Below are 25,478 nucleotides of genomic sequence, written 5' to 3' on the forward strand. Positions count from 1 at the left end.
AGTGACAGGGACTCTGGAGCTAGCAGAGAGGTTCAGGTGTCTGCTTGCTGAGCTGTGGGGTCTGCTGGTCTGCTCTGGGGCTGCTATCAGAGAAGATCCCAGTGTGGTCACAAAGTTCTTGGCTCCCTGAGATGCAGCCGTGGGAGTTTGGGGACGATTTGTGAACAGACAAGTGACTGCTTCTTGCCTGGAGGATCCTAAAGAAAGAGGCAGGAGGTACCCTCACAGCACCTCTCTGAGGCAAAAAGGCAGCATGGGGCAACCTACTGTATGTCAACCGTGTGTCATGTCAGGGGTCTTTGAACACTTGCTGGGCTGAGTGCGAGCTGTGGAAAGTACCGAAGGGCGTGACATAGCGGGTGAGGAAAGCCAAGCATTAGGAGGTGGTGGGTCCACTGGCATGGACAGGAAAGATGTGGGGTCACACGAGGTCAGCCAGAGATCTTGAGGTTAATGTGAGTGAACCCGCAGCGTGACCCTCCACAAGAACCTCCCCCTATGTCCCCTGAAAGCTTCAATATTCAAACACTTGCCCCCAGGGCCAGCTACATAATTGGTGGGGCCCAGTGCAAAATGAAAATGTGGAGCTCCCTGTTCTGAAAGTAGGGAAAAAGTGCATTAAAGGTACTAAAATATATAACAATTCCTTTCTTCTGCAGTCTCTCTCTTCACTATCACGGTGGTGTTTTTCATTTACTATTTAATGTCGTGCTGTCACCAGCACAGGGGGACTTGAAAGGCGAAGGCAGACTTCAGGGCCCTGGGGGACCCTGCAGCGCCACTTGCACCAGCATATGCACAGGAGCATGTGGCCCTCAGGCTGCCACATTCCCATCCTGCTGAAGGCCGGACTAACACTACTGTGCCCCGGCCGGGGGTGGGGAAACCAGACTTCCTGATGCCCTGGTCAGGGCCCCAACCCACCGCAGACCTGCGAACCTCAGGAGCCTGCAGCCTCCCAGCCAGGCAGCTCCTTACCCGGATGGGGCTGGATGGGAGGCTTGCTCCAGTCCAGCCACCCTCCAAACTCCGTGGCAGGGCCAGCCCAGGGCGGGGGAAAAGCCATGGCGTGTGTGCCCCATCCCAACCCTGACTGCACCTGTGCACAGACTCCTGCCAGGGGCGGAGGGGGCCGTTGGTATCAGGTGGGGCGGAGCAGAGGGAGTGGGAAGGGAGGTCTGGAACCCATCCCACAGGGCCGGAAGCAGAACTGCGAATGCCAAGCCCTGGTACAGGCTCCTTTGTTCCAAAAGTCTTCACTCGCAAAACAAATTCAAAGATTACATAATTAAGAGTTTCAAGATGGCAACTGCAGAGCAGGAAGCTCCAAGGGTGAGGCCCTGTGTGAGGGCACTGGTTGCATGCCCATGAAGCTGGCCCTACCTGCCACCCAGAGGACGTCAAGGAGCCAAAAGAGCTAAAGTACGTATCATTTAAGTAAAAAGACTTTCACCACATCTTTCCCTAACCTCGCCATCCATTTCTTGCCCCTGAACCTCGTGGAATGGAGGAGGGTGGGAGAGAGGGTATGTATTAAAGAGCAGATTCTCCCTGCTTCCTAGGACAGTTTCCTCAGCTCAGGGTTTAGGCCTGAGCTGGGAGGAGGGAAAAGAGACTTGAATCAGCCTAGGCTTTAATGCTGAGAATGAATCTCTATCACTAAAGTGAGTGTTTTGTCTGTCTGTCTGTATCTATGTATGTGCTCGATGGACTGATGGATTTATTGATTGATGACTCAAAGTATCCAAAATGCTGTGGGATCTACCTGAGATGCTGGCGAAAGGTGGAGAAGGAATAGACAATTAAGCATGTTGGACAGTGATTGATGAAAAATAAAGCCACTTTCTCTCTGTACCCCCAACAAGTTCAGATTGTTTCACATGGTTCATGCAATATAATAAATGGATAACCTGCATTAACCAAGTTGAACTCATCAGAAATTCCACCAGTAAATTCACTCATAAAAGGAGTAAGTGATAGTGTTATGAGAGAATCAAGTGATCCTAATAACTTGAATAATTTGAAATGGGCTGATTATTTCAATCACGATGGCATATTGTATTGATTACTTGGTGACCAACATGCTATTAATTGCTTGGATTGCCCAAAGATACCCCATCTTTTGTACAAATGAGCAATAATTATCTGATTGAACTAATCTAGACCAGGATATTATCCAAAATAATAAAATATAATTAATTCTACATTCAAATCTAAGTCTTGCCCCAAGAGATGTGCTATGGGACTTTAAGGAATTATTTTGTGGATCAACCACATTTTCAGCTCCAGCCTTTGTCTTTTCTTTTATTAGAATTAGAATTCGTGTTATCTTCATTAGTGGAATTGAGGCCTTAGAGGTCATTTTCACAAAAGTTTCTTTTTCTCTTCTGTTTACCTGATCTGCATATTTATCTAAAAACATTTAATTTAAACATGACCTCACTCAACCTAATTAACAAAACATAATTAACAATTAGATACAACCCAATTAACAAGACATGTTTTAAGTTATTTTTGGGTGGTGTGATTGCCCTAAAAATGTATTTGCTGTGTAGGTTTGTGTTTATGACACTTCTTTAAAGTGCAAAGCACTTGGAACACCTGCAGTAATGCTCTGCGAAGAGGTCAGAGAAGAATTGGATGCGGGTGCAAGCTCTTCCTTTCTTAGGATGCCTTGTTCACTTAGCTGGTCTTCTTGGAAATATTAGAAACTGTGTGTCAGTTTTAAAGGGCATAAGCTTGTGTATCAAACTTCAGAAAATCTTATTACTTCACAATAGGTTTAGAAATACTTGCTAATGACATTATAACTTTCTCTACTTTTGATTGCCTAGGGCAAGGAGTCATCAGCTAGCAAGCAGCACAAATTTGTAGAAAGCCTTTGAAGCACACTTGCAGAAAATAAGTTTCTATAATGAATTGTATTGATCTTAGGATTAAAAGTAATATCTCATCCTTCGAATGACCTAACTGATAATAAAATATAGTTCAATGTTTCCTACAACAAGCTAAATATCAATATATTCAAAAGAAAACTACTGTAATTCTTCTGAGTGGCTGAAATCTATCTTGCACACTTGATCCCATCATTGACCAAAAAGCATTATGATCCATCAGTGGATTGAAATGGAAGAACAACTGACAATGTTGAGCTTTATCTGAAGCCCCGGGTTCCTGGAAAGTAGCAAGAATCGAAAAATCCCCCCACTGTTTGTCTTCCGAGAAATGACCACCTTGCTCTTGTGTGTTCTGAGGTAAGACCCACCTCTGCCCTTCCTCAGGAAACAGGACTCCTGTTTGCCTCTTTGGATTTCTTGGCCCCCTTCTTTTACTTTGAGACGTTCTCATTAACGAATGCCCTTCCTATTGCAGTAGCCTGATAGAATCATCTCCTTGATTGTCCAGTGCATTTTGTCTGTCACAGTTTCTTTACAAGAAAAAAAAAATGTTCAAGATCTTTGTTAATCCAGGGAAGTCAAATTGCAGTTGGAAAGTGATATGACTTTGAAATGAAGCAGGATTTTACGATCTGATCAAGTGGTTGAAAGCAATGTTTACAAGAAAGGAGTAGGTGGCTCCGTTCCACAAACGAGGTAGTTGGAGTGGAGCACTGACGGCTTTCCTGAGGCCCTGCCAGGAAAAACAGCAGCACCAGGTACAGAACTGTAGTTAATCGTAGCTGAAATAGCAATTTCCTTACCTCTGCTCTGTGGCTTCTCTGAGGGTGTTATTTAATCTCATTGGAATTTTGACCTTAATAATGATTATAGAATTAGATATAATTCCTTTCCTCATTAGTCTCCACGTTAAAAAAAATTGTGTATATGTGTGGGTGTGTTTGTGATTTGAACTGGCTTATGAGTGGCACAGTTCAAAATGATAGACCTTACTCATGAAAACTAACTCACCTGCAAGGATTAAGACAATGTAGCCATAAATTATGATTTTGTAGCAACTCATGCAAATATTTGCAATCTCAGTTACTCTCCTACTTACAAAGAAGGCTTGTAGTGGCGATAACAGTTATGAGAGGAAGCAGGGTTTCAGTAAATAGGACGGCTTTAATGTAATGCTAAAACTTCTTTTATATGAAGCGTATGCCAGTGTATGCATACCCATCTATGAATGTCTGGGGAAAAAATAAACTAAAAATAAAATAATTTCTTCACTTGCAGTATTTCTACCCCAGAGCTTCTGGACAGACAGGTGAGTGAATCTGACTCTAACATGGCAGATTCTAGTGGCAAACAGGAATTCTTATAAGGGAATAAACGCTGAAATTTGGATATGTCTAGAAATTTCATTTGTTTCAAAGATGATTTTGCTTCTAAATGTTCTTTATATTGCTAATGGCAACCTATTATAGCAGCCCACAAGAGGAAATGAAGCAGCTATCCCACAAGAGATGGGTTAAAGTGTGGTGCACATTCAGTGGCCTGCTCTGCAGCGTACAAAAATTAGTTTGCAGGAAAAAATGGCATAGGAAGTTGTTTATGAAAAAAAAATTAACAAATTGAAAAAGAAAAGTTGTTTATGATCCAGAGAAGAAAACCTGGCTACAAATAGCATAATTTACACACATTCCCGAATAGAAGGTAAGTTCAGTAAGTCAGAGTGTCCACCCTTTGTTACCATATCCTAGCGCACTGTTTGGTATGATAGTGTTTAAATTAACAAGTGAAAGTATATACAAAGTAATCACCTCGGTAAAATATATGTTATGCATAGAAAAACTAAGAATATACATTAAAATGTTAACTGTTTAATTCTGAGGAGATTATACATTTTTTTGCCAATTGGTATTTTTAATTTTTATAATGAAATTGTATTTCTTTTGCAAGTAGAACAAAAACAGTAAAATTAAGTTAAAAATATATTTTTTTCATTGGTTTTCCAGAGCAGTCCCCATAAAACAGCCTGTTTCTATATTTAGGCAGTTCACAGAGCTGGCTGGCTTTTTCTTAATCTTGGAAAGCAGCTTATTTTCTCAAATCCTTGCATTTTATCCAAGCTTATCCCTCAGTGAACAATCACGCACAGTCTGTTTCAGATTGTGATCAGTAAATGAAGCAAAAATAAAAATGAGGTAACTATTATATACTGTCTGTCACTCATATATTTCCCAGGTCACTCTGATTTCATTGTTCTTGAAATAAGAACCGAACCAGAAAACTTGTTGCTCACTGGAAGAAGGGAAGCTCGCAGAAACAGCTCTGTCTTCACAGTCTTCACAAGCCACTGATCTGAGAAGAAAAAAATTGGCTAAAATCCTTGGAGCTCATTCTGAATGCTCTAATAATTCTCTTGAGCAGTAAACATGTTTTAGACATTTATTGCTGAAAAATGGAGTGACCATGTTTCTAGACATTAACACAAGTTATGTTTGATTGGCCAAGAATTGTGCATGAATGCTGCTCAAGAGGAATGCTGAGTATATGTGTAGTGTGACAGAGACCCATCACTCTAACCTAGATCGCCAAAGGTATTCAGTGATGCGTTTAATTTAAAATTGTGAAGTGAATATGCCCAGGGGCAGCATTAGACATTCTGAATATTATAGGTCAAAGTAAAAGAAAAACAGCAATGTCTGAAGAACCAGAGAACTGGAAGAAGGGAACAGTGTAGATTTTTCTGTTCATTTGTAGATTTGTCCATTTTTTTTTTTTGGTTATATCAATTAGACACAGAGTATGTCAGAATCAGAAGTGTTAATCCAGCTGTAGTACTCTGGTTAAATAATAGCTACAAATTCCCAAAGAACCACTTAGGATATTAATTTGTTCTGTATTTTGAAAATATAATTCCACAAAAATACTATCCCTCTGAAGTCATATTAAGCAAATAGTTCTAAAATTTATTTATGGTTTATCTATAATTAAATGGAAAAAGACTTTAAGTAAATTATATTAGCTCAATTTTGGACAGTTTCCTGGAAAAACATAATCCTTGGAAAGTTTTGAAAGAACTGGAAAAGTTGTTTAAGACAATAGAATGAAGTATTCTAGAATTAGCCTGCCCATGAGAGAAGTCATGATAGAGAAAGAATTTGCCTTTAAATCTTTTTCACCAAAGAGGAAAATAAGTTTCTAGAACCCTATGTCATTGACAGCAAAGAACCAAACCAATGTTATTGGTAAACAAGCAGGAAGTTATTTGTCTCTTCACCTGGCATGACATAATTCAAATCATTTTGGTTTACTTTATGGTGAAATAAATGGCAATACACTGAAAGTAATGTACTGTTTAATTTATTTTTCTTAATCCAATCCCAGAAATCAAAATAGGACAGGAAATATTTCATACTTCCTACCAAGGGCTTATCTCTAAATGAAATGTTTTTCACAAAACACTCAACAAAAAAGCATGCACACTGCCAGTCTACCAAAGGAATGCTGATCATTGGAGGTTTTTCTACTTAACAAACATTTATTTAATACTCACGTGACCTGATTTCCTTCGTTCAACCAAAGTTACTAAAGATTACTATGAGAAACGTAAATTTCATTCAATTTTTCAGTGAAGACCATGTCTGGAAGCATCTTCAGTTGTATATAAATTTAGCGTCCATGTCCCTTCGTGGATGTTCTTTTCCTTCTTTTGGGATTCCCTTTTCGGCACAGTGTACACAGCTCCATTTTAACATCCATTACATTTATTATTTATTATGACTACCAGTTCACCGTTCCTGCTAGGCTATGCACTCACTGATGGCAGGAATGTCATTCCGTATTTGTTTCTTAGTACATAATGCCTAATAAAGTGCCTGGCACATGAAGGAGGTCAAGAAACATTTGGTAAATAAAGTAACTAATTAATTAAATACTCCCAAGAAGCTATGAAAGCTATACCTCAACTACAAAATACAAGATGCTATTATTGAAGATTGGTGTATTAATTTAACATTAGGATGGGAAGACTGAGTGAAGTTTAGATTTTTTTGTCCCCTTTGGACTCAATAATATATGGAACTTAATAGTGAACTAAGATAAAAGACTCGACTGGAGATGGGAGAGGAAGGCTCCTCGTGGGAATCTCAGCGCGTGTGTCCGTGGTGCCACCTCAGCGCCGATGTTCTTCCCCAGGAGGATTCAGCTCTGTTAGGGAATCTGGGAGTTGGCTAGCATGGAGGAACGAACTCCCCTTGAATTACTGTCATAGTCCAGCTTTACTCCTTAGTTAAATACAGAAAATTTACCTTTCGAAAGCAAGGAGGGCCCAGATGAAGTAGTTACAAAGCCCTCCCCTATGGGAACTGTTTTCCATAGTGTGTACGCTCGTGACTCTTATTTGTGGAGGCAGATTCTTCCAGGGCCTTAATCTCTTTCCAAATGGAAATCAGTCAACTTCAAGTCTTCTTAGGTCAGGAGAGGTGACTGGCCGACGTGCAGTTTAGTCTAGTACCGTCCAATTTATAGTCAAGAGCTGTTTGTTGTTGTTGTTTTTAACATAATCTGACTCCAAAACAAGTTGTGTACATGGGGAGTTCCTCTTCACACATATATACCCCAGTAAAACAAATTAAATATAATATACACAATGGGAAATAAAATCCTGGCATAGGTATCAATGACATGGTTGTTCTCCAGAATGGCTTTACCAACGTCCCCCACCGAGGGATTTTCTTCTCTTTGTGTGAGATGAATCTGCGCTGGGGCTGCCTGTGCATCTTCCTTGCACAGAGTCCTCTTCTGAGTGTAGAGAAAAGGAAGTCTGGTCCACGTCAGTCTCACTGTCCTGGTAACATCCATCGAAGGCCATGGCTTGAACTGCATCAATATTGTACATTCTGGAAACCTAAAGAAAAGATTCTTGTTAGTAAGTCATGAATATGGTTTTATGAGCAGAAATTACAGTAAAAATCGAAACAATCATTTTTTTTTTTTTTTAAAGATTTTAGTTTTTCCTTTTTCTCCCCAAAGCCCCCCGGTACATAGTTGTATATTTCGTTGTGGGTCCTTCTAGTTGTGGCATGTGGGACACTGCCTCAGCGTGGTCTGACGAGCAGTGCCATGTCCGCGCCCAGGATTCGAACCGACGAAACACTGGGCCGCCTGCAGCGGAGCGCGCGAACTTAACCACTCGGCCACTGGGCCAGCCCCTCGAAACAATCATATTTTAAAAATAGATAATTTCAATAAGTGCTAAGAATGTTTTGCTTAAAGAACAGAATTCTGGTTTTGCTTCTGGTATCTGACTAAACATCATCTTAATAATGTACGGAAAACATTATCTTTAGAGATCTGTTTTTAACAGAGATTTAGTGAGGTTTGTAATCATTTCCATAGAGATATTTGAGCATTATACAAATAAGTGTTACACAATGGTATTGTCAATGTTTCTCATTTAATCCTGGCCTGATGGACTGTCGCACTCAGTGTGTGTTTCCCCAGAGGGAACACTATTGTGGGTTTTCCCTTGTGTTTCTGAGCAGTATGAATTGTTTGCCATAAGTCTGTGAGTTGAAATTGAATATGATTTATCAGAAGAGCAATATAAACCAATTGGACTTGTTTTTCAACATACTTTTCCTCTTTAGAGAAAACATAGCAGTATGCCCAGTCACTGTATTTTTGTCCAAGAACAGAACAATATCATCTGGTGACCCATTTATGCATAAATCTGGGGTGGGGGTAGGGAATGATTTTAGCTGCTCTTCTAGAATGCAAATTGCCAAGCCTTCTCATTTTTGCTGAAAACACAGCCCGATCAAACAACTTGAAATTGGCTTATTTTTTGGAAGGAGTGAATTTCGGTGCTTTCCGGCTCCAGTGCCAGATTGAGCCTGAAGTCCGTTCTCCTCTAAGGTTTTAGTCGGAGGGAGGCTGCGGTTCTCGCTGGTCCAGAGCCATGTCTAGGAAGCGGCTGTTACTGGGTGCTTTCTCAGAGCACAAAATCACTTCTTGATCTATAGGGAAGTTAAAAACGAACAAATAGGGACAGGCCACTACTGGGTGAATTTATTCAGAATTCAGAAGACATGGAGACTATTTTGTGTGGTCAGTAAACTACCCAGAGACCCACACTGAACTATGTTGTCCCTTTTCATTTTAATTGTAGAAACTTTCCATAATAAAATGAAAATGGACAAAATAAACATGAAATAAATCAAGACGGTAACTAACCTCAGATAGCCAATAATAACATGAATAATACATTAATCTCTGGATCCGAGGGTATAACTAGGGACAGTGGCTCACTAGCCACCCAGAACGCTGCTGCGTCATCACACTGGACATCCACTTTTTTATCCTGATGAAAATGTCTTTAATGTCTTAAAGAGGACGTAATCTTTTAAAAGCAAGGGTGCCATTTTCTTTATCCATGATGATACTTGAGAACTATCTATATAGTTGATCAAATCTTGCAATACACAATTTTACTAGTAGGCTTCTGATTTCCACAAGTTTATAAGTTGGTTGTTTCAATAGAAACAGTTTTAGAACTGGTCTTCAGTTTTTCACTCCAGCCTACAAGTAAGCACATAGCTGAGGCATGTTATATCTCAAATACAGATTTGACTGTTTTGGACTGAGTTCTAAGTCCTGGAATTGGGAAAATATTTGGGTGAAATGATAGGAAAGAAAATAGCCTCCTTTCTCCTTTCTGGGCAAAGGCCACCACCAGGGACACTTTTTCCGAGGCCCTGCTGTTCTCTCAGCTCTTGGTGTCTGCGGGGTGGTTGGGACATGTCTGACGGTAGGAAATGAGCTTTGCCTGACTCCCTGGTTTCACAGGGAGGAACCTAACATTCCTGGCCTTTCTCACTGTCCCCAGCCACAACACCTTAGGGGTTTGGAGGAGGAACTGGCATGTGTGACTCAGTCCCTTTTGAGTCCTCCCTTTGAGCTCTGCACTGGAGTCCAGGTTTATTCTCTGAAATAAGGTAAAAGGAGACTGTCCTTCCAGAGAGGGTCCCAATTGTCTAGCTTCACCAGTGACCAAGAAAGTAAGTACATTTAATTCAGTGATGAAGTGTCAGCCCTCCTGCTCACAGATCTAAGCCACTTTCTCCAAATGGCTTTACCAATAACAAAAGTGACACCATCATATCCATCTGTCTGGCTCTCATCTCTCTCTCTCAAACTGGTTTCCCAACTCAGGTATAGAGGAGAGAGGTACCATTGATTAGCCCCAAACCCAGAGACATATCCTTACACCTGCCCCTCACCAGGGCATCCAGTCCCTTTAAAGAGCTCTCCTCTTGGACAGCCTGTTCCCACTATCCCTGTGAAAACTCCTGTCCCTTCCGAGCTGATGCTCTGGGTACTAATCACAATAAGAACTTAACCTTTGTGTAAGTACTTTATAGTGTGCAAAGTTTCAGACATTTATTATATCACTTGATCTGCACAACAGCCGTGTGAGGTAAATAGGGAAGAAATCCCACCATTTTGCAAATGCGGAACGAGGTTTAGGAGAATTAGCCTGGAACACACAGCGAGGAAGTGGTGGCCTGAGGTTTGGCATCACCCCTTCTGACTCCGAATCCTGTGCTCTTTCATTTTGTCCCACGACTCCATGAATCGCAGGTAGAACGTTTCTTCGAGATAATTGTAGCTTTGAAGGAGAATGCCTAGAATGGTGGTTTCCAGAGGCTGGGCGAGGGGGAAACGGGAGTTGTTTAATGTGTGCAGAGTTTCAGTTTTGCAAGAGGAAAAAGTTCTGGAGATTGGTTGCACAGTAATGTGAATATACTTAATGGTGCTGAACCGGACACTTGAAAACAGTTAAGACGGTAAGTTTTATGTTATATGTGTTTCACCACAACTACAACAAAAAATAATTTTAAAAATGAATGATGATTGATAACTCCAAAGAATCTCTTCTTAGAGATACACAGAAGACTGTACAATCCCAGTGAATGAAGAAAGAATTGAGATTGGGCGAGCAGGTGTGTAGCGTGGCAGGTGGGGGCAGGAGACATAGAGACTTTGAAGTCAAAGCACTAGGTGGAGGTGGGCCAAAATTATTTCAGAGCCTCTTTCTTAGGTTAAGCATTCCACACATAAAAAATGAAACAAAACAAGAACAGCAAAGTTCTTTCCCTTGTCACACGTTTTTCTCTGTCACCTTTCACTCACAGATTGTCTAGATCTCTGCTGTTCACAGTGTGGGCAGGGGATCGGCAGCATCTGGGGCTTGTTAGCAATGCAGACTCTCGGGTCCCACCCAGATCTGCTGAAAGGAAATCTTAACAAATCCAGGCGATGCACACACACCTTTGCTGCATGCTTGTCTAAAAGCTCCACCTGCACGGCAGTCACTGGGGCTATGTATGTGACAGGGGCACATATATGCTGCCAACCAAACAAACTTAAGTGTCTGCAATAAAGCAAAATCAGATCCTATTTCAGCCTTCACTCAAAGGACGTGAAAGAATGGAGTTCGCATTCCAGATCTGAGTTGCAGGTGCAGCTCTGTTGACTGTGAATCTTTTGGCAAATCACTTTACTTCACTAAAACTCTGCCTCTGCATCTTAAAAATAGAGATAATAGTGTCTGCAAGGCCTACATCAGGGAGCTGATATGAGGGTTCACTGGGAGAAGAGGATATAAAAATACTCTGAAAAGGATGAAACGTTCGCACCAGAAGTACAAAAAATGTTAAGTAATATTTTGGGTGTGTATAAATGCTCATATAAGAATTTCTTAAACCAATGTGATCGTATGGCATTAAAATTGTGTGTGTGTGTGTGTGTGCATGTGTAGTCTCAAGTGTAGGCTAGCAAATGAATTAATTTGATCAGTTGGGTTTCTGAACCTCTTATGTCAGTTCTCCTAATAACGGGGCACTGGTGTTCCAGCCTCTGTGAAGTGAAGCAGTGGAGGTCCATCTATCCATATTTATTAAGCAATGTCACCAGAGACATGTGGTAACATTCAGTGCCCAGAAGGCACCTCATTCCCAGTATATATACTGTGGGGAGAAGAGCCTCCCTTTAGGCTTTACCACTGTCCCGAGTGACGAGAAGAGAAAAATCAGTCCTAGCTCTGGGTGGAGAGAAACATATCATGTATTGGTGGAGAGCACAGCCTTTGGAGCAGGAAGACCCAGAAGCAAATCCTGATTCCCCTTGAGCTGCGTGACCTTGACCATCTGCTATTTCACCTCTGTAAAATGAGGGCGGTAAAGTACCGACCTCTTGGGGTTACTTTGAAAATTAAATGACATAATGTACATTAGGTGGTTAGCACAACACCAACACGTAATAAATACTCATTAGATGTTAGCTGTCATTGTCATTGTCATCATCTACTTGAAGCAACCTCTTCTTTTCAAGGGACAGAGCCAATGGGGAGGAGCACTCTGAGAGAAACCCCTCACACTAAACTCCTGGCAGAGTTGAGTGAGGATGCTGAGAAACCAGCCAGCATAGAGCAAGAGAATAAAGTTCAATGTTAAATTGTTACCACCACGTAATCTTGCATCTTGCCAAGGCAAACGGGCTTAATTCAAGGGCCCCAGTGCTGTCAGGAGAGGGACATAGATGAGGACAATCTTTCTCACATTGCAGACGGGACCCGAGGGTCAAAGCAGGGCAGTACCTTCCCTGTCTTCTCAAATCGGTGCTGCTCCTCCACTGTGGTCAGGTAGTTCACAGCTGCGTATTCAATGACTGACAGGAACACAAAGAGGGAGCTGACCCACAGGTACACGTCCACGGCCTTCACGTAGGACACCTGGGGCATGGAGGCACTTACTCCGGAGACGGTCGTGGACATGGTCAGCACCGTGGTGATTCCTGCCATTGGAGAACAGTGATGAGCTCAGTGACGTAACCATTCAGTGCCAGGATCTGGTGCTGGATTACAGAGGGCACGTTTCCAGAACAATATCTGGTGATCCAAGCGGGAGGAATCCTGCTTGTTAACCTAGTTCACAGCGTGAGCCTAAGCAAGAAGATCTTGGATTTCTCTTCCAGCCTCCTTGTCTTGCCCTCATTCCTGTTGTCCATAATGTTTCCTTCCTCCTTCTAAAGGCTTCACAGAGTCAGACAGGTCTGAGGGACTCAGTGCTTCCTGCCCTCACATGCTCCTCTTCTAACCTTCTCAGAAAGGTAAAACGGACTCAATTTTAAAATATTCTTCTAGGAAAGAAATTCCAAAACCATTTCCACTCCCCTTCCCCATCCTTTCACGACTTTTACTGTTAAGAAATTGTCTTCACGTCAACCTTTAATCTTCCATCTGTCAGGGACTGGTCTTGAGTAGCATTAAAGAATGATATTCTCCATGTTTTTCTTTCACATGGAATACTTACAAGCCATCATTGTTGCTATTGCTTTGTGCCTTGTTACCGAAACTGCAGTTCAGCTGAGACTGAGACTGGGCATGCTAGGGGAGGCTCAGCTCAGTGTCTGTTTACTAAGCAAATGCCAAATGCCAGTTACTTTTTTCCCTGTCGGCCTCTCCCTTCCTCCCCCGTCACTGCCTCTCCTTCCCTCCCCCCGCCTCCCTTTCACCCCTCTTCCCTTCCTCTCGCTTCCCACTGCCATCCTCTTCTCCTTCCTTTTCCTCTTTCTTCTCTTTCCCTTCTTTATTCTCTGGCATGAGCATCAAGGGTAATGAGATCAGGGTTCTGGGGGACAATGGAGAAAGAAGTGACTCTGAGCTTTCCTTAATAAAATGCTGGTCTTGGGGGGCCTCTTCTGTGTCTACACTAATTTCTCAGAGGGAGGCTGCAAGAGCACCACCTGGAGAGAAAGTATCATATTGTAAATATTTGAAATGTACACTGGCTGGCACGGATTTATTTCTTAACTTCCCACCAGGGAGGCGCAAATGGAATCCTTAATGATTTTTATAAGTTGTGAGGACATTTTAATGTCAGCAGACAGAGTCTGAGCAGCAGGAAGAGCAGCGTGATTTACTCCTCATGGCTCAGACGCAGAATGTGCACAGGCTTCACCAACACACGTCTGTAATAAGTCTGCAAGGGTCTCCTCTGAGGGAGGCCCGTACCAAAGACAGTCACAACTCTACAGAGCTATTCGATTTTAAATTAAGTTTTTCTGTTTGTAGTTTGTATGATCAAGACCAACACAACTTGGCAATTGGACAGTCACTGTGGGAGAGCCGGAATCGCATCCTCCCACTGCTTTGGACTGCAGAATAAGAACCCTAATGCTGTTCCAGCTCTCCTCATTAAAGGCAGCCACCATCTCACTGAGTCCCAGGTTTCTCTACAATGTAATGTCAACAATCTGCATATCAGCCAACACTGTTTGCATTCCTTGCTACATAAATATGGAGATGTGAAATTTTTATTAACCTTACAGGTGTGTGTGTAGCTGAAGCCAAGATGATTAAATAAAACTTGCTTTCTCGTGTTGAATGTTTACCCACCACAAACCTAGGTAAATACTATTAGCCACAAGTTGCAGGAAAGAAATATGAGCTGAGAGTAATTGCTCCGAATTTTGTCAGGAGCAGGAGTGAAACCTTTCTCTCTGAGTGTAGGACCCAAGCTGTTTACATGCAAACCTGCTGCCTCTCATTCTGGGCCTGAAAAGAGAATTCCTGTTGTTTTTAAGATTATAAACCAATCTCTGTGTTTGGAGCATCTCTGAGACAAGATGCTAGGAGACTGAGTTTAGAATGATGTCAGGAAGCGTGAAGGGACTTTGTGCTTTTCAACAGGCCAAGAGGCTTGTTCTCTTCAGGATTTCACTCCTAAAACTGAATGCATCTAAACTAACATTCCTACTTAGTAGCTTACTTCATTAGTTTTAAAATTTAAAAGTGTCTTCTCTTAGTGGTTTTTCAAAGATATGGAAGATAGAACTTGATTTTTTTCAACAGACAGTAACATGGGGCTTAATGGACAAAGTAAGGGTTTAGAACAAACACAGGAGTTTACCTGCAGACAGATCCTGTCATGTGTCTTAAATCAAAGGCTGTTGGCCAATAAAAGGAAATTGCATTATCTATATTTGCCAGAGAGCAATAAACTATCAGTCATTTTCCTTAAAAGGGTGCTCACTCCAATTAATTTACTGTAGTTTTATTTTGAAATAAGAATTCTAGATTTTCCTTGTTTAAAATGAGCAATAAAAAAAAAAATAGGGGCTGGCCTGGTGGCATACGGTTAAGTTTGTGCGCTTTGTTGTGGGGGCCTGGGGTTCACAGGTTTGGATCCTGAGCGTGGACCTACACGTCTAGACATGCTGTGGTGGAGTCCCCCATACAAAATAGAGGAGGACCAGCATAGGTGTTAGCTCAGCAACGGTCTTCCTCACCAAAAAATAAAAAGAAAAACAAAATAAAACAGAGAGTGAGAAGGAGGGATTGTTGACTACAGGGAATGAAGGATGAGAAAACTGACACATAAATTCCTAGAACTCAGCATTGAGAGTCAGGAGTCTTAAGACAGCTGCATTAAACACACTCACTATGTCTTGAGCCACCCCTTTGAAATGCACTAATCTTGACAAATTGTATTCCTTCCAAATCCACTAAGTTAACAACTCAATAAGGGAGTTGTGAATTATGTGAAATGACCATTTAGTCAAAGGAAGGTCCTGTCTTGGGATTAGAAAATGACTTCCCACCTACTGGCATTGCTGTGCATGGTCAGGAAAGTGTGATGAGACAATAGCTAGTTTGGCCTGGGGACTCAGCTCCCCTGAGCCCCCACAGTCTCACATATTAACACTCAGGGACACGTGTGAGGTCCTAAGAACACTTCAGTTTGGGGAGAGTTCTTCATCCTGTGTCTCATTGGCCGTCCTGTGCATAATGGAGAGGCTTGTCGACCAGTGTGATGGCCCAGGGCATCACTTACAGAACCGTGGAGTCGGTTTCTGCCCTGCAGTAGCCGTGTTGTGGGTGGTTCTTTTGAAGGGAGAGGTGTCTACTTTCACCTTTAAATGAATAAAACATTTTCCCTGTAGACCTGGGCAGAAAGAAAATATTAAGCGATGTACGGGAAAGGAAGATAGGCTGGATATCCTAACACTGCTCCACGACCAGAATCCAACAACCATCATCCCACAGAGGTGCGCCGGAGTCCACTACCTAGAAGTTGTGGTAACCTCTCTGATGGTTAAGTGAATTGCTCCTAAGTATTTACTTCTCCAGGTACATGGCATATCCTCCGTTAGACATTTTTCTTTGTGGGTGACTACATGCCTGCAAGCTTGAGTTGCCTTTCTCTGTCACGTGTGTTTCCTGGTAAATGATCCCACTACTAAATACATTGTACATGAATGGCACACCCCATGCAGAAGGGCCAAGCGAGATGGAGGCAAGGAAAGAAGAAGGGAGATAGAAGGGAGAGAAGAAAGCACAACACTCCTCCACCTTCCAGGAGGGTTAACACACCCTTGAGCAGCTTCAGAATAGTCTCGCTCTCTCCACACCAGAACAACAGAAAGATGGAATAGGTTTTGTAGCCCATGACACATTCCAAGTCATGATAGTTATTATCTCTATGAGAATTGCCTAATCGCAATGGACACTTCTGTGCTGATTGGCTTCTATTGTCCTTTATTTGAAACACGACAAATGTGGAAGGGTCTTAACCAGCAATGAATCATCATTGTTTTCAGTTAGTAACTGAAATACAGCTATTAAAAAAGTGGTGGGCTAACCACTGGCAATTTAACAACTACGTATTGAGCACAAAATGTGTGCAGGGCACTGTGCTGGTCACTACAGGTGCAAAAATGAGGGTAATAATGATCCTTGTCCGTAAGGAACTCAAATTCTAATAGAGGAGATAGGATAAGCCACCAACCCACCCCACAGCTAAGCTCAAAACAGTGGAAGCGAGAGAGACAACGTGCCATGTGGCTCAAAGACGGGAGAGACCATGTCTGCCTGGAGCCATCAGTAAAGGCTTCTGGCTGTTGAGAGATGGCCAACGTTTGACTGGAGGGAGGGCATTCTAGGCAGAGTGAGAGCCAGAACAAATGCACGGAGGTGAGGTAAGCAGTTAGGCACGGGGGTCTGTTTGAGAACACTGAATACGCAAATTGGTTGAAACTCAGGGCAAGTATATTGGGGCAGGGGTATGGTTCACGATTTACCAAATAAAAACACAGGACAGTCAGTTACATTTGAATTCCAGATAAATGAGAAGTTCAAGATAAACAAGGAATAATGTCTCAGTATAAGTATGCCCCATGCAGTATTGGGATAATACCTAAAGTAAAGCCTTATTTGGTGCTTATCCAAAATTAAAATATAACCAAGTGTCCTGTATTTCATCTGACAGCCCTCAGGGGACCCCTCGGAATCCAAACTGATAGCGTTTACTCCAATGGCATTTGAGGTGAGGGCACCGTGATTGCGTTTTAGGGACATTACTCTGGTGGCAGAGCTGAACCGGGGCAAGAAGAACGGGAGGTGAAATGAGCAATTGCGAGCCCTCCTTAAGCCCAGGCTAGAGCTTTGTGCAGTAAGTAAAAGGCAGCCTCTCTCTAGAGGATGTTACCCCAAACCATGTCCCATGGAGCTGGGGCTGCATTTCTGCTCCCTTCCCCCTGCCCCAGGTCTGATGTCACAAAGCCTTGCAGGATGGCCTGGGCACATAGGGGTCTATTTGGGCAGCCCAGGGGAAGGTTAACAAGGGCCCCACACTGGTCAAGGCAGGAGGAATGGAGAATCCAGGATAAGCATCTCTGAGGACTTTTTATTGAGAAGGCTGACTCTCAGAGTTAGATACCTTACAGCTGCCATTCTCTGAGGGTGCTCAGTGGATCCCTTGGGGTCTCCAAGACATTTTCAAAGGGTCCGTGTAGTGAAATGAGTTTGTTAACAATACTAAGACATTATTAACCTTTTTCACTATGTTGACACTGCACTGATGGTGATAAAGCACTGGTGGGAAGAAGTGCTCTTGCCCCAGCTGGACCAGGGCAGCAGCGGCCAGCTGACCCGCGCGTGGCCCCTGTGTTCCTCAGCTCCCACACTCATCATAAAGAAAATTGGTCAAAATTAATTGTATTAAATTACAGCTCTTGAGTGTTAATGCCCTTGAAACACTGTGGTTGGTGAGATGAGAAGGATGTGGAAAGCACTTCCGCGCATGCAAGTACAACGCTGTCCTGAGGAAAAGTGCTCCAGCAGCTGGGTCCTGAGCTGACAGCCGGACGTTTTTAACTGGAACACCACTTTCCTTCAGAAGAACAGCTGACAGCAAACCACGGTTGTTCGACTTGGGTATTTGGCAGACATTTTCTCAAAACTTGGTGAAGTAGACCTACCACTTCAAGGAAAATAAGTAATGGTATTTCTTGACAAATGATAAAATTTGAGCTTTCAAGCCCAAACTAGGTGTTGTTAAACTTGTATCCATTAGTATGAGCTTGAGAGCTTCCCAACGCTCAAACACTCTGTGATGAGATTAGTGGTGATATTGATGAATGGGATTATTTAGATATTGTGTAATGAATTATGTAAACATTTGTAAGATCTGTATAACTTGGTGCATCGATATTTTCAAATGACGAATGCACGGTAAAAAGATCTAGTCAGTGTCAGATAGATCAACAGATTTTAATCAAATAGAGTAAAAAAATTCACTGGTATCATTTCAGATTCCACATTGCAACTAACCTTTAAGAAGCTGTTACTTGCTGAGGTTTGGGGCAACATCAAAGAAATCTATGCACAATTATCTGGAAAGACTATCAAAATACGACTCTTTCTCCAACTGCAGATATTTTCCTATATTTCAACTAAAACCAAGTGCAACAGATTGAACGAAGGACCAGAGATGAGAATCCAGTTGCCTTTTATAAAGCCAGACATTAAAGGTTTGCAAAAATGGGTAAAACAGTGCCACTTTTCCTACCAAATTTTTTTGGCTTAGAAAAAAAATTACTTTTTCATGCAATATGTTATGTTAACTTGTAATGAGTTTATTATTGCTATTTTTAAGTGGATTAATACGTATTTTTAAAAATTCTGTTTTAATATCCACCCTGGCTAGTAATGATAGATGTAACCCACAAAAACAAAAGCTCTCTGAGTCCTTAATAATTCTTAAGAGCGTACGTGGGTCCTAAGACCAGAGTTTGATAACCACTGGCAGGGACTAAGGAGGGAACTGAAGGCTCAAATTGAAAGCCTCAATGGATTGGGGGCCTTAACAGAATGAGGAAAGTCCAGAGAATAAGTGGGATCTGAGTGTGGGGGGAATAGCAGTCGGCTCGGTTTGGTTTGGAACACGTGGAGTGCCTGCAGGCGAAATCCAGCAGCAGCTGGGAACACCATCGGGACTTGAGACCAAGATTTGAGATAAGGGCACAGATTTGGGATTTACTTTCATAGGGACAGTCATTGGAAGCAAGGAGCTTGTTCCAGTTGTTGAGAGAAACAAAACTGAGCAAAGCTTTGGGAGGGAATTACCCAGACTTAAGAAGCAAAAGGAAGAAGTAAAAAGTGGGAAAGAGAAATGAAAGAAAAGTCTAAAGGAAGAGAAAAACCAGACTAGTGCAGAGCAATGAAGACGAATTTATTGTTTGATTGGTTTTATCAAACCCTGTGGGCCAGGCATCAGCCTAGGCAGTTGACATGCATGCTCCCATTTCATGCTCACAGCCACCTCAGGAGGTGAAGATGAGGCTGGGCCCTTGACCACTGCACTGCTCCTGGATTTGGAGAGGATGCTTAATAATGTCCAAGCTTCAGAGGAAGTGAAGGAGGGGAACAACTGAGAAAAGACAAGTGGGACAGACAGATGGATAGTCAGAGGGGCCCTCTGGAGAATCAGGTAGACAGCATTTGGGAAGAGCCAGAAAAGCAGAGGGCAAAGCATCTTTGAAAGAACTGGAGGGTGGTAGGAAGCTGTGTTATAGGAATACTGCAGGTCTCTTTACTAAAAAGGGGCAGAGGGGCCAGCCCTGTGGCCCAGTGGTTAAGTTTGCACACTCTGCTTCAGCACCTGGGGTTTGCCAGGTTTGGATCCTGGGCTCAGACCTACACACGGCCCGTCAAGCTGTGCTGCAGCAGCATCCCACACAGAAGAACTAGTATGACCTACAGCTAGGATATACAACTATGTACTGAGGTTTTGGGGAGGAAAAAAAAGAGGAAGATTGGCAACAGATGTTAGCTCAGGGCCAATCTTACTCACACACACAAAAAAAAACCCAAAAAGGGCAGCACATCTTTAAAAAAATAAATAAAAACAATAAAAAGGAGGGGAGAGGGACACTTCTGGTTTGTCTATTTTATATAAATCTGGATAGCAATTTCCTAACCCAGAGGGATCAGATGTAGATGCAAGAAGCACATAATTTCAGGGGCAACTTCAATGCATTTCAGTGTTCTGCATTCATCCCACCTGCCCTGGAACCAGCTTTCACTGCTGTCATTTTCAAAGTGTAAGAGCTGAGCAGTCAGCTTCGGGAATCCTACTGAAAATCATGTTCGTAAACCTTTAGAGACAGAATGTCTTTCTCATCCTGTCTCGAGAGCTGGAAACGTGTCGTTGCTGTCCCATCCGGGTCGACGCTGCCCCACGGCCTCACTGAGGTCAGCCCAAGGCTGCTCCGACACAAAGGAACAGCCACAATAATTTAATTACTAATTCAGATGGTATTTTTTCCCTTGAAGATACTCAAGCCTCAAATGCTTTCAGATTGAAGCTTTTAATAGGGGAAGGGGGGCGAGGAATTATTAATATTAATGACAAATTATGTCTTTCAAATGATTTTTTGAAGTATGTATGCATACAATTTGTGAACATTAACTTAGAAATCACCCTTTCTGGAATGAATTGGGTGATAATTATAATGATTGTGAACCACTTAAAACAATCTTCTGTCTGGATAGAGAGTTACAGGTGAAAGAGCATCAGCCGAAATGAGGGAGTTCTGCCCTGTACCAGCCCAGAGGGCAAGTGAGGTTGACTCCTGAGTCCTCTTCAAGTAGCATGTTATCTAAACGCCTGGCTTGGCCCCTTCCACTCTGCAAGGACTCAATAACTGCTGAGTGGGTCTGAAATGGTTCCCATAAACCGGTATGTATGACAGTGGCGTATAACATGCTAGGTGAAGTAGATAATCACACTGGTGTGGTGACTGAATGAGGCTGGCAATGTCTCCTCACTTGAAATCTCTTGCCAACTAAAATGCCACAATACCTAAAATTCCACTGCGGTTGATTCCAATTTTGGAGTTTAGGTTAAAGCTCCTATTTCTAAATAGCACTAATGTTTCCAAATTCAAGCATCCCCCACTAAAGTAATTTATTAAGATACAGACAGGATAGCGTGAATTAGTTTGAAGGTTCTTTCTTCTAGGATGCAAAGGTTTGTGATGCAAAATGAAATGGACCTGGGCAAGGGAAGCGGAGTTTCCGCAAAAGGGAGAAGAGACGGATTCGTAAGGTGAGGCTGTTCACGCTTCATAATTTCATCCTCCCTCCTTACTATCACCCAGGCGTTGGTCAGTCAGTGTGGCCTTCATACCTAAGCTCTGGGGTCCCGAGGCAAAAGTGCAATTGTAATTTGCCCTGGAGGCTGTCAAGATGCGAACCGTGACCTGAGTGCACATCTCTGAGCATCCCCACTAAACCATCATTCTCTTTTCCTCTCCACTTATCACTTTCTTATTTACCTTCTGCCACGACCTGTCTCCTTATTAGCATTTCACAAAGGCATGGGAAGACTTACCCAGGGAAACTCTCGCAGGAACAGCTCTTCGGTCAATCCAAAATGACACCCACGAAAGCATTACCATCAACACAGCCGGGAAGTAGGTTTGCAGCATGAAGAAGAAAATATGCCTCCTCAGCACAAAGTTGATGAAAAGCCTATTGTACCAACCTGTGAGGAAAAGCCGAAGTTTTTATTAGAACAGGCTCCTTCATGGAAATAAGACACTCAGTGAACTGCGAGCTCCTTGGGGACGTGGACTCAACATGCTCCCCTCGCTTGCCCAGCACTAGCACAGGGCCTGGGCCTAGCGCTCCATCAGTGTTTCCTGAACTAACTTCACTGCAGGCTGCTCAGTGATGTGCGTCAGAGATCCCCCTGCCGTTTCATACCTGCTGTTCAGGAATGAATGGTAATTATATTTTGTGGGATGGCCTTTAAAGAACTTTCTCCAAAATATATTGTGTTTGCAGCATTTCTGCAAGTGGGCAAGTGTGCAAAACCTGGCTAACGACCGCATGCAATAGTCAATAAACCGTTTACTAGCTATAAGGAGTGACCTGAGACATTTCCTCTAGAGGAAAAGACTCACAGTAGTTACTACATCAGTGGATCCCAGGTTGGGCTCGAGACAGGTACGGATTCCCAGACAGGTGGAAGGAAGGCGTATTGGTAGACTGTTTTACTATTTTTATCATTTCAGGGTGTCAGGACACCATATATTTATCTGTGATAAATCTGCAAAAAAATAACCAAATACAGGGACTGTAGGTTAAAAATTGTAACAAAATCATAGGCGTTGCAAAGTTGGAGAACCCTTCTGCTAGTCTCAGTAGTAGTTTCTTAGAAGACCCGAGATGGCAAACTGATGAGACGGGTGAGGTCAACATTCAGGCCGCCAGCCCAAGGCCTAGGCCTGGCAGCCCACGCTGACTCTTCTGTTCTCCCGTAAGTGCCTTCTCTTCCCTCCCTGCTCTGAGGTCTCTCTCACCATCAGCTGACATGCGTTCCAGGAATATCAAATAATTTCCTTACCAAGGGTAATAGAAGATACATAGTGTATTCTAAAGTCAAAACAGACATTATTTTTTAAGCTACTCATTGTCTTGTATTACTCATATCACAGCCTCACTTTTTACTGTGTGCAATTGAGAGTTTTGATTGCAGCTGTAGTGGGATACCCATAACTCCCATGTTATAGATTTATATAATTATTGTGAGATTAAAAGAGACAAGGAAGAGCTGTGAAAGTACTTCATAAAGAAAGACACTGTTAATGAATGTGGTTTTAAGTCTTAAAATAAATTTAGATAATAGGGTCCTTTCTCTACTCACAATTTTCTGAACAACAATTTATTTATTTATTCATTTGGCAACCAAGCAGGACACATGCTGTGCTGTCTGTGGTTCTCTGGGGAGGGGAGCCAAGGGGCGGTACTGTGGTTGAAGCTGTGGGTCCGGAAGAGCTCCCTTTACCAACCAGGAAGGATGGCGCTGCCTGAGACGTGAGGAGCCCTCACCTTGGATATCGTAACAAAGTGCCTGACTCCTTTTTCGACATTTGACTCTGATAGCTCTCCAGCCCCTCCTTTGGCACTCAAGCGAAACTCAAACCATGCACTCTTTGCCGTGTGCAAGGGAACCCTCACGCCAGCCCCACACTGCCACCACCATAAACCCTCAAGCCAGTCGCCTCTCCCTGTTCTCTCAAGCCATTTTCAGACCTGCTTGAGAGCCCGTCCTGCTCTCTCTTGAAAACCTCATTATGTGAGTAATAAGACTCTTTCTACCCTTTTGCTAAGTGTGTGGAGTCATTGTTTTTCACATCTGAAACAAATTTTGGGTGCAAGGGTCTATCTACCTCCTTCAGGTTGCCACACGGTAGAAAGAAGGTAAGTTTATGAAAGAGAGAAAAGGGCTGGAGAGTTGGAAGCCATGAAAATAGGAGAGAGGGGCAGAAATTGGGGAGTCAGTCCCAAGACAAGATTCAAGGAGGTCTTTTTTTTTTTTTGAGGAAGATTAGCCCTGAGCTAACATCTGTCGTCAATCCTCCTCTTTTTGCTGAGGAAGGCTGGCCCTGAGCTAACATCCATGCCCATCATCCTCTGCTTTGTATGTGGGATGCCTAGCACAGCATGGCTTGCCAAGTGGTGCCGTGTCCGCACCCGGGATCCGAACTGGCAAATCCCGGGCCGCCGAAGCAGAACATGCGAACTTAACCGCTGTGCCACCAGGCTTGCCTTCAAGAAGGTTTTTACACCTGGAGACTGTCACCTTCAATGGCCTGTTGATGCTAAGGCTCATTCTGTGTTGAAAGGATCAAGATGACCATGTTGATGAAAATGGTGAGGATGACAGCTGCTAGCTAGTATTTATTGAGCACTTCCCGCATGGCAGACAGTTTTCCAAGTGATTTAAACATATTAAATCATGTATCCTCACAACCGTGTGAGGTAGAGAGTATTATGAAACCAATTTAAAGATAAGGGAATTGAGGCTTAGAGAAGGAGGCAACTTGTCCAAGGTGGCATTTCCAAGTGGTAGAGCCAGTTCAGGCCGTCTCTCTACGGAAATTATGCTTTCAGCCTCTGCGTTATGCTTCGATAGAGAGTAATTGTTCAGCGCATTCCTCAGGGGCGGGAGTCGTCTCTTTTTCCTTTGTAAATCTAGCACGGTGCATGAGTTCCAGGGGCGCTGAAGGGGGTGTGGGGGCAGCAGCCCTCACCTGCTTGTTCACACTGACAGGCCGTGGGGAAGGCAGTTCAGCTATAAAGTGGAAACTCAGCTCTACAACCATAACTGTCCTCTGGCTCCTTAAAATTTTAATTGATTGTGGATCACTATCCCATACTGCACAAACCATGTATATTTGAACCTAATTTTTTTTAGAAACCAAAATGCTATTTCTTAAAAATGTAACTACACTGGAAAGTCTAGAAGTTTTACTGCATTTCTGAGCAGTAAGTTTTTCAACTCAAGTATTTTGTCTGGCTTTAGATAGACTCTAAAACATGACCAGAAGAAGATAAAAATCAACCAGTGTTGGCCCAGCATGGTAGGGCTCAAAAGGGCCGACAAGCACAAATAAAGAGACAGCAGAGCCAATGCAATGGCTTAGGGGGGAAGCTGGAATTTGGAAGTGAAATTTAACCTCTTCTTTTTAAGAGGATAGCTGGATGTATATTAATGGATACCTGTGCTTCAAAACCTGAAGAAATGTCATTGCTACTATCATTATATATGCTGTCTATGTTCTGTGCAGGAAACAATACTCTTGGATTTCTTCATGTGCTTGGATACGCTTCATATGAATTACATTTTAATAGCGTCAAACATTAGAAAGTCCTATTCACAATTTATCATGTGCCAAAGGTATTTCATCATCATAATAATAAAGTGAAAAAAACTATAAATTTATATTTTAATATGTATCATTGTTCACTGCATGCATTCCTTTATTTAAACATTAATTTAAATTAGCACTGAGAATGAAAAATCCTAACAAAAACATATCTATAATTATTTATAGACAAAAAGACAAAAAGAGAAAAGACGAAGAATGAGGAAGAGAAAATATATAAAAATAACAACATAGTTTATCTCCATGAAGTAAGCTTACAAGGTTTTTTTCTTTAAATTTTTCTGAATTCTTTTCAAATTATCTACCATTTATTCATTCATTCAACAATTAGCTATTGGGCATCTACTATATGCCAGAGATAAACCAATGATCAAAACAAAATAAATGTGTTATATTTAAAATCAGAAAAGGCAATAAGCATTATTACAATTCATAGCATCATCTGTTGAACCCCAAGCAATGTAAACAAATAATGGAGTAAAATAGAGCATCTCTTCTGGCTCTAAAGAG

At 42.4% G+C, this 25,478-nt stretch overlaps 1 protein-coding gene across 1 annotated transcript in view; it reads right to left on the minus strand.

Moving 5' to 3' along the window:
- Positions 1 to 6,275: 6,275 nt before the first annotated feature.
- GABRR3 (gamma-aminobutyric acid type A receptor subunit rho3) overlaps positions 6,276 to 25,478 on the minus strand; it is a 41,846-nt gene continuing 22,643 nt past the window's right edge. Inside the window, exons 7-9 of the mRNA XM_046659308.1 lie at positions 21,626 to 21,778; positions 12,547 to 12,743; positions 6,276 to 7,794 (exon numbers count right to left, since the gene is read on the minus strand). Coding sequence (XP_046515264.1) covers positions 7,594 to 7,794; positions 12,547 to 12,743; positions 21,626 to 21,778 — 551 coding nt within the window. The 3' untranslated portion in view covers positions 6,276 to 7,593. The remainder of the gene's footprint in view (positions 7,795 to 12,546; positions 12,744 to 21,625; positions 21,779 to 25,478) is intronic.

This window comes from Equus quagga, chromosome 4 (genome assembly GCF_021613505.1).
Source record: "Equus quagga isolate Etosha38 chromosome 4, UCLA_HA_Equagga_1.0, whole genome shotgun sequence".
NCBI classification, from domain to species: Eukaryota; Metazoa; Chordata; class Mammalia; order Perissodactyla; family Equidae; genus Equus; species Equus quagga.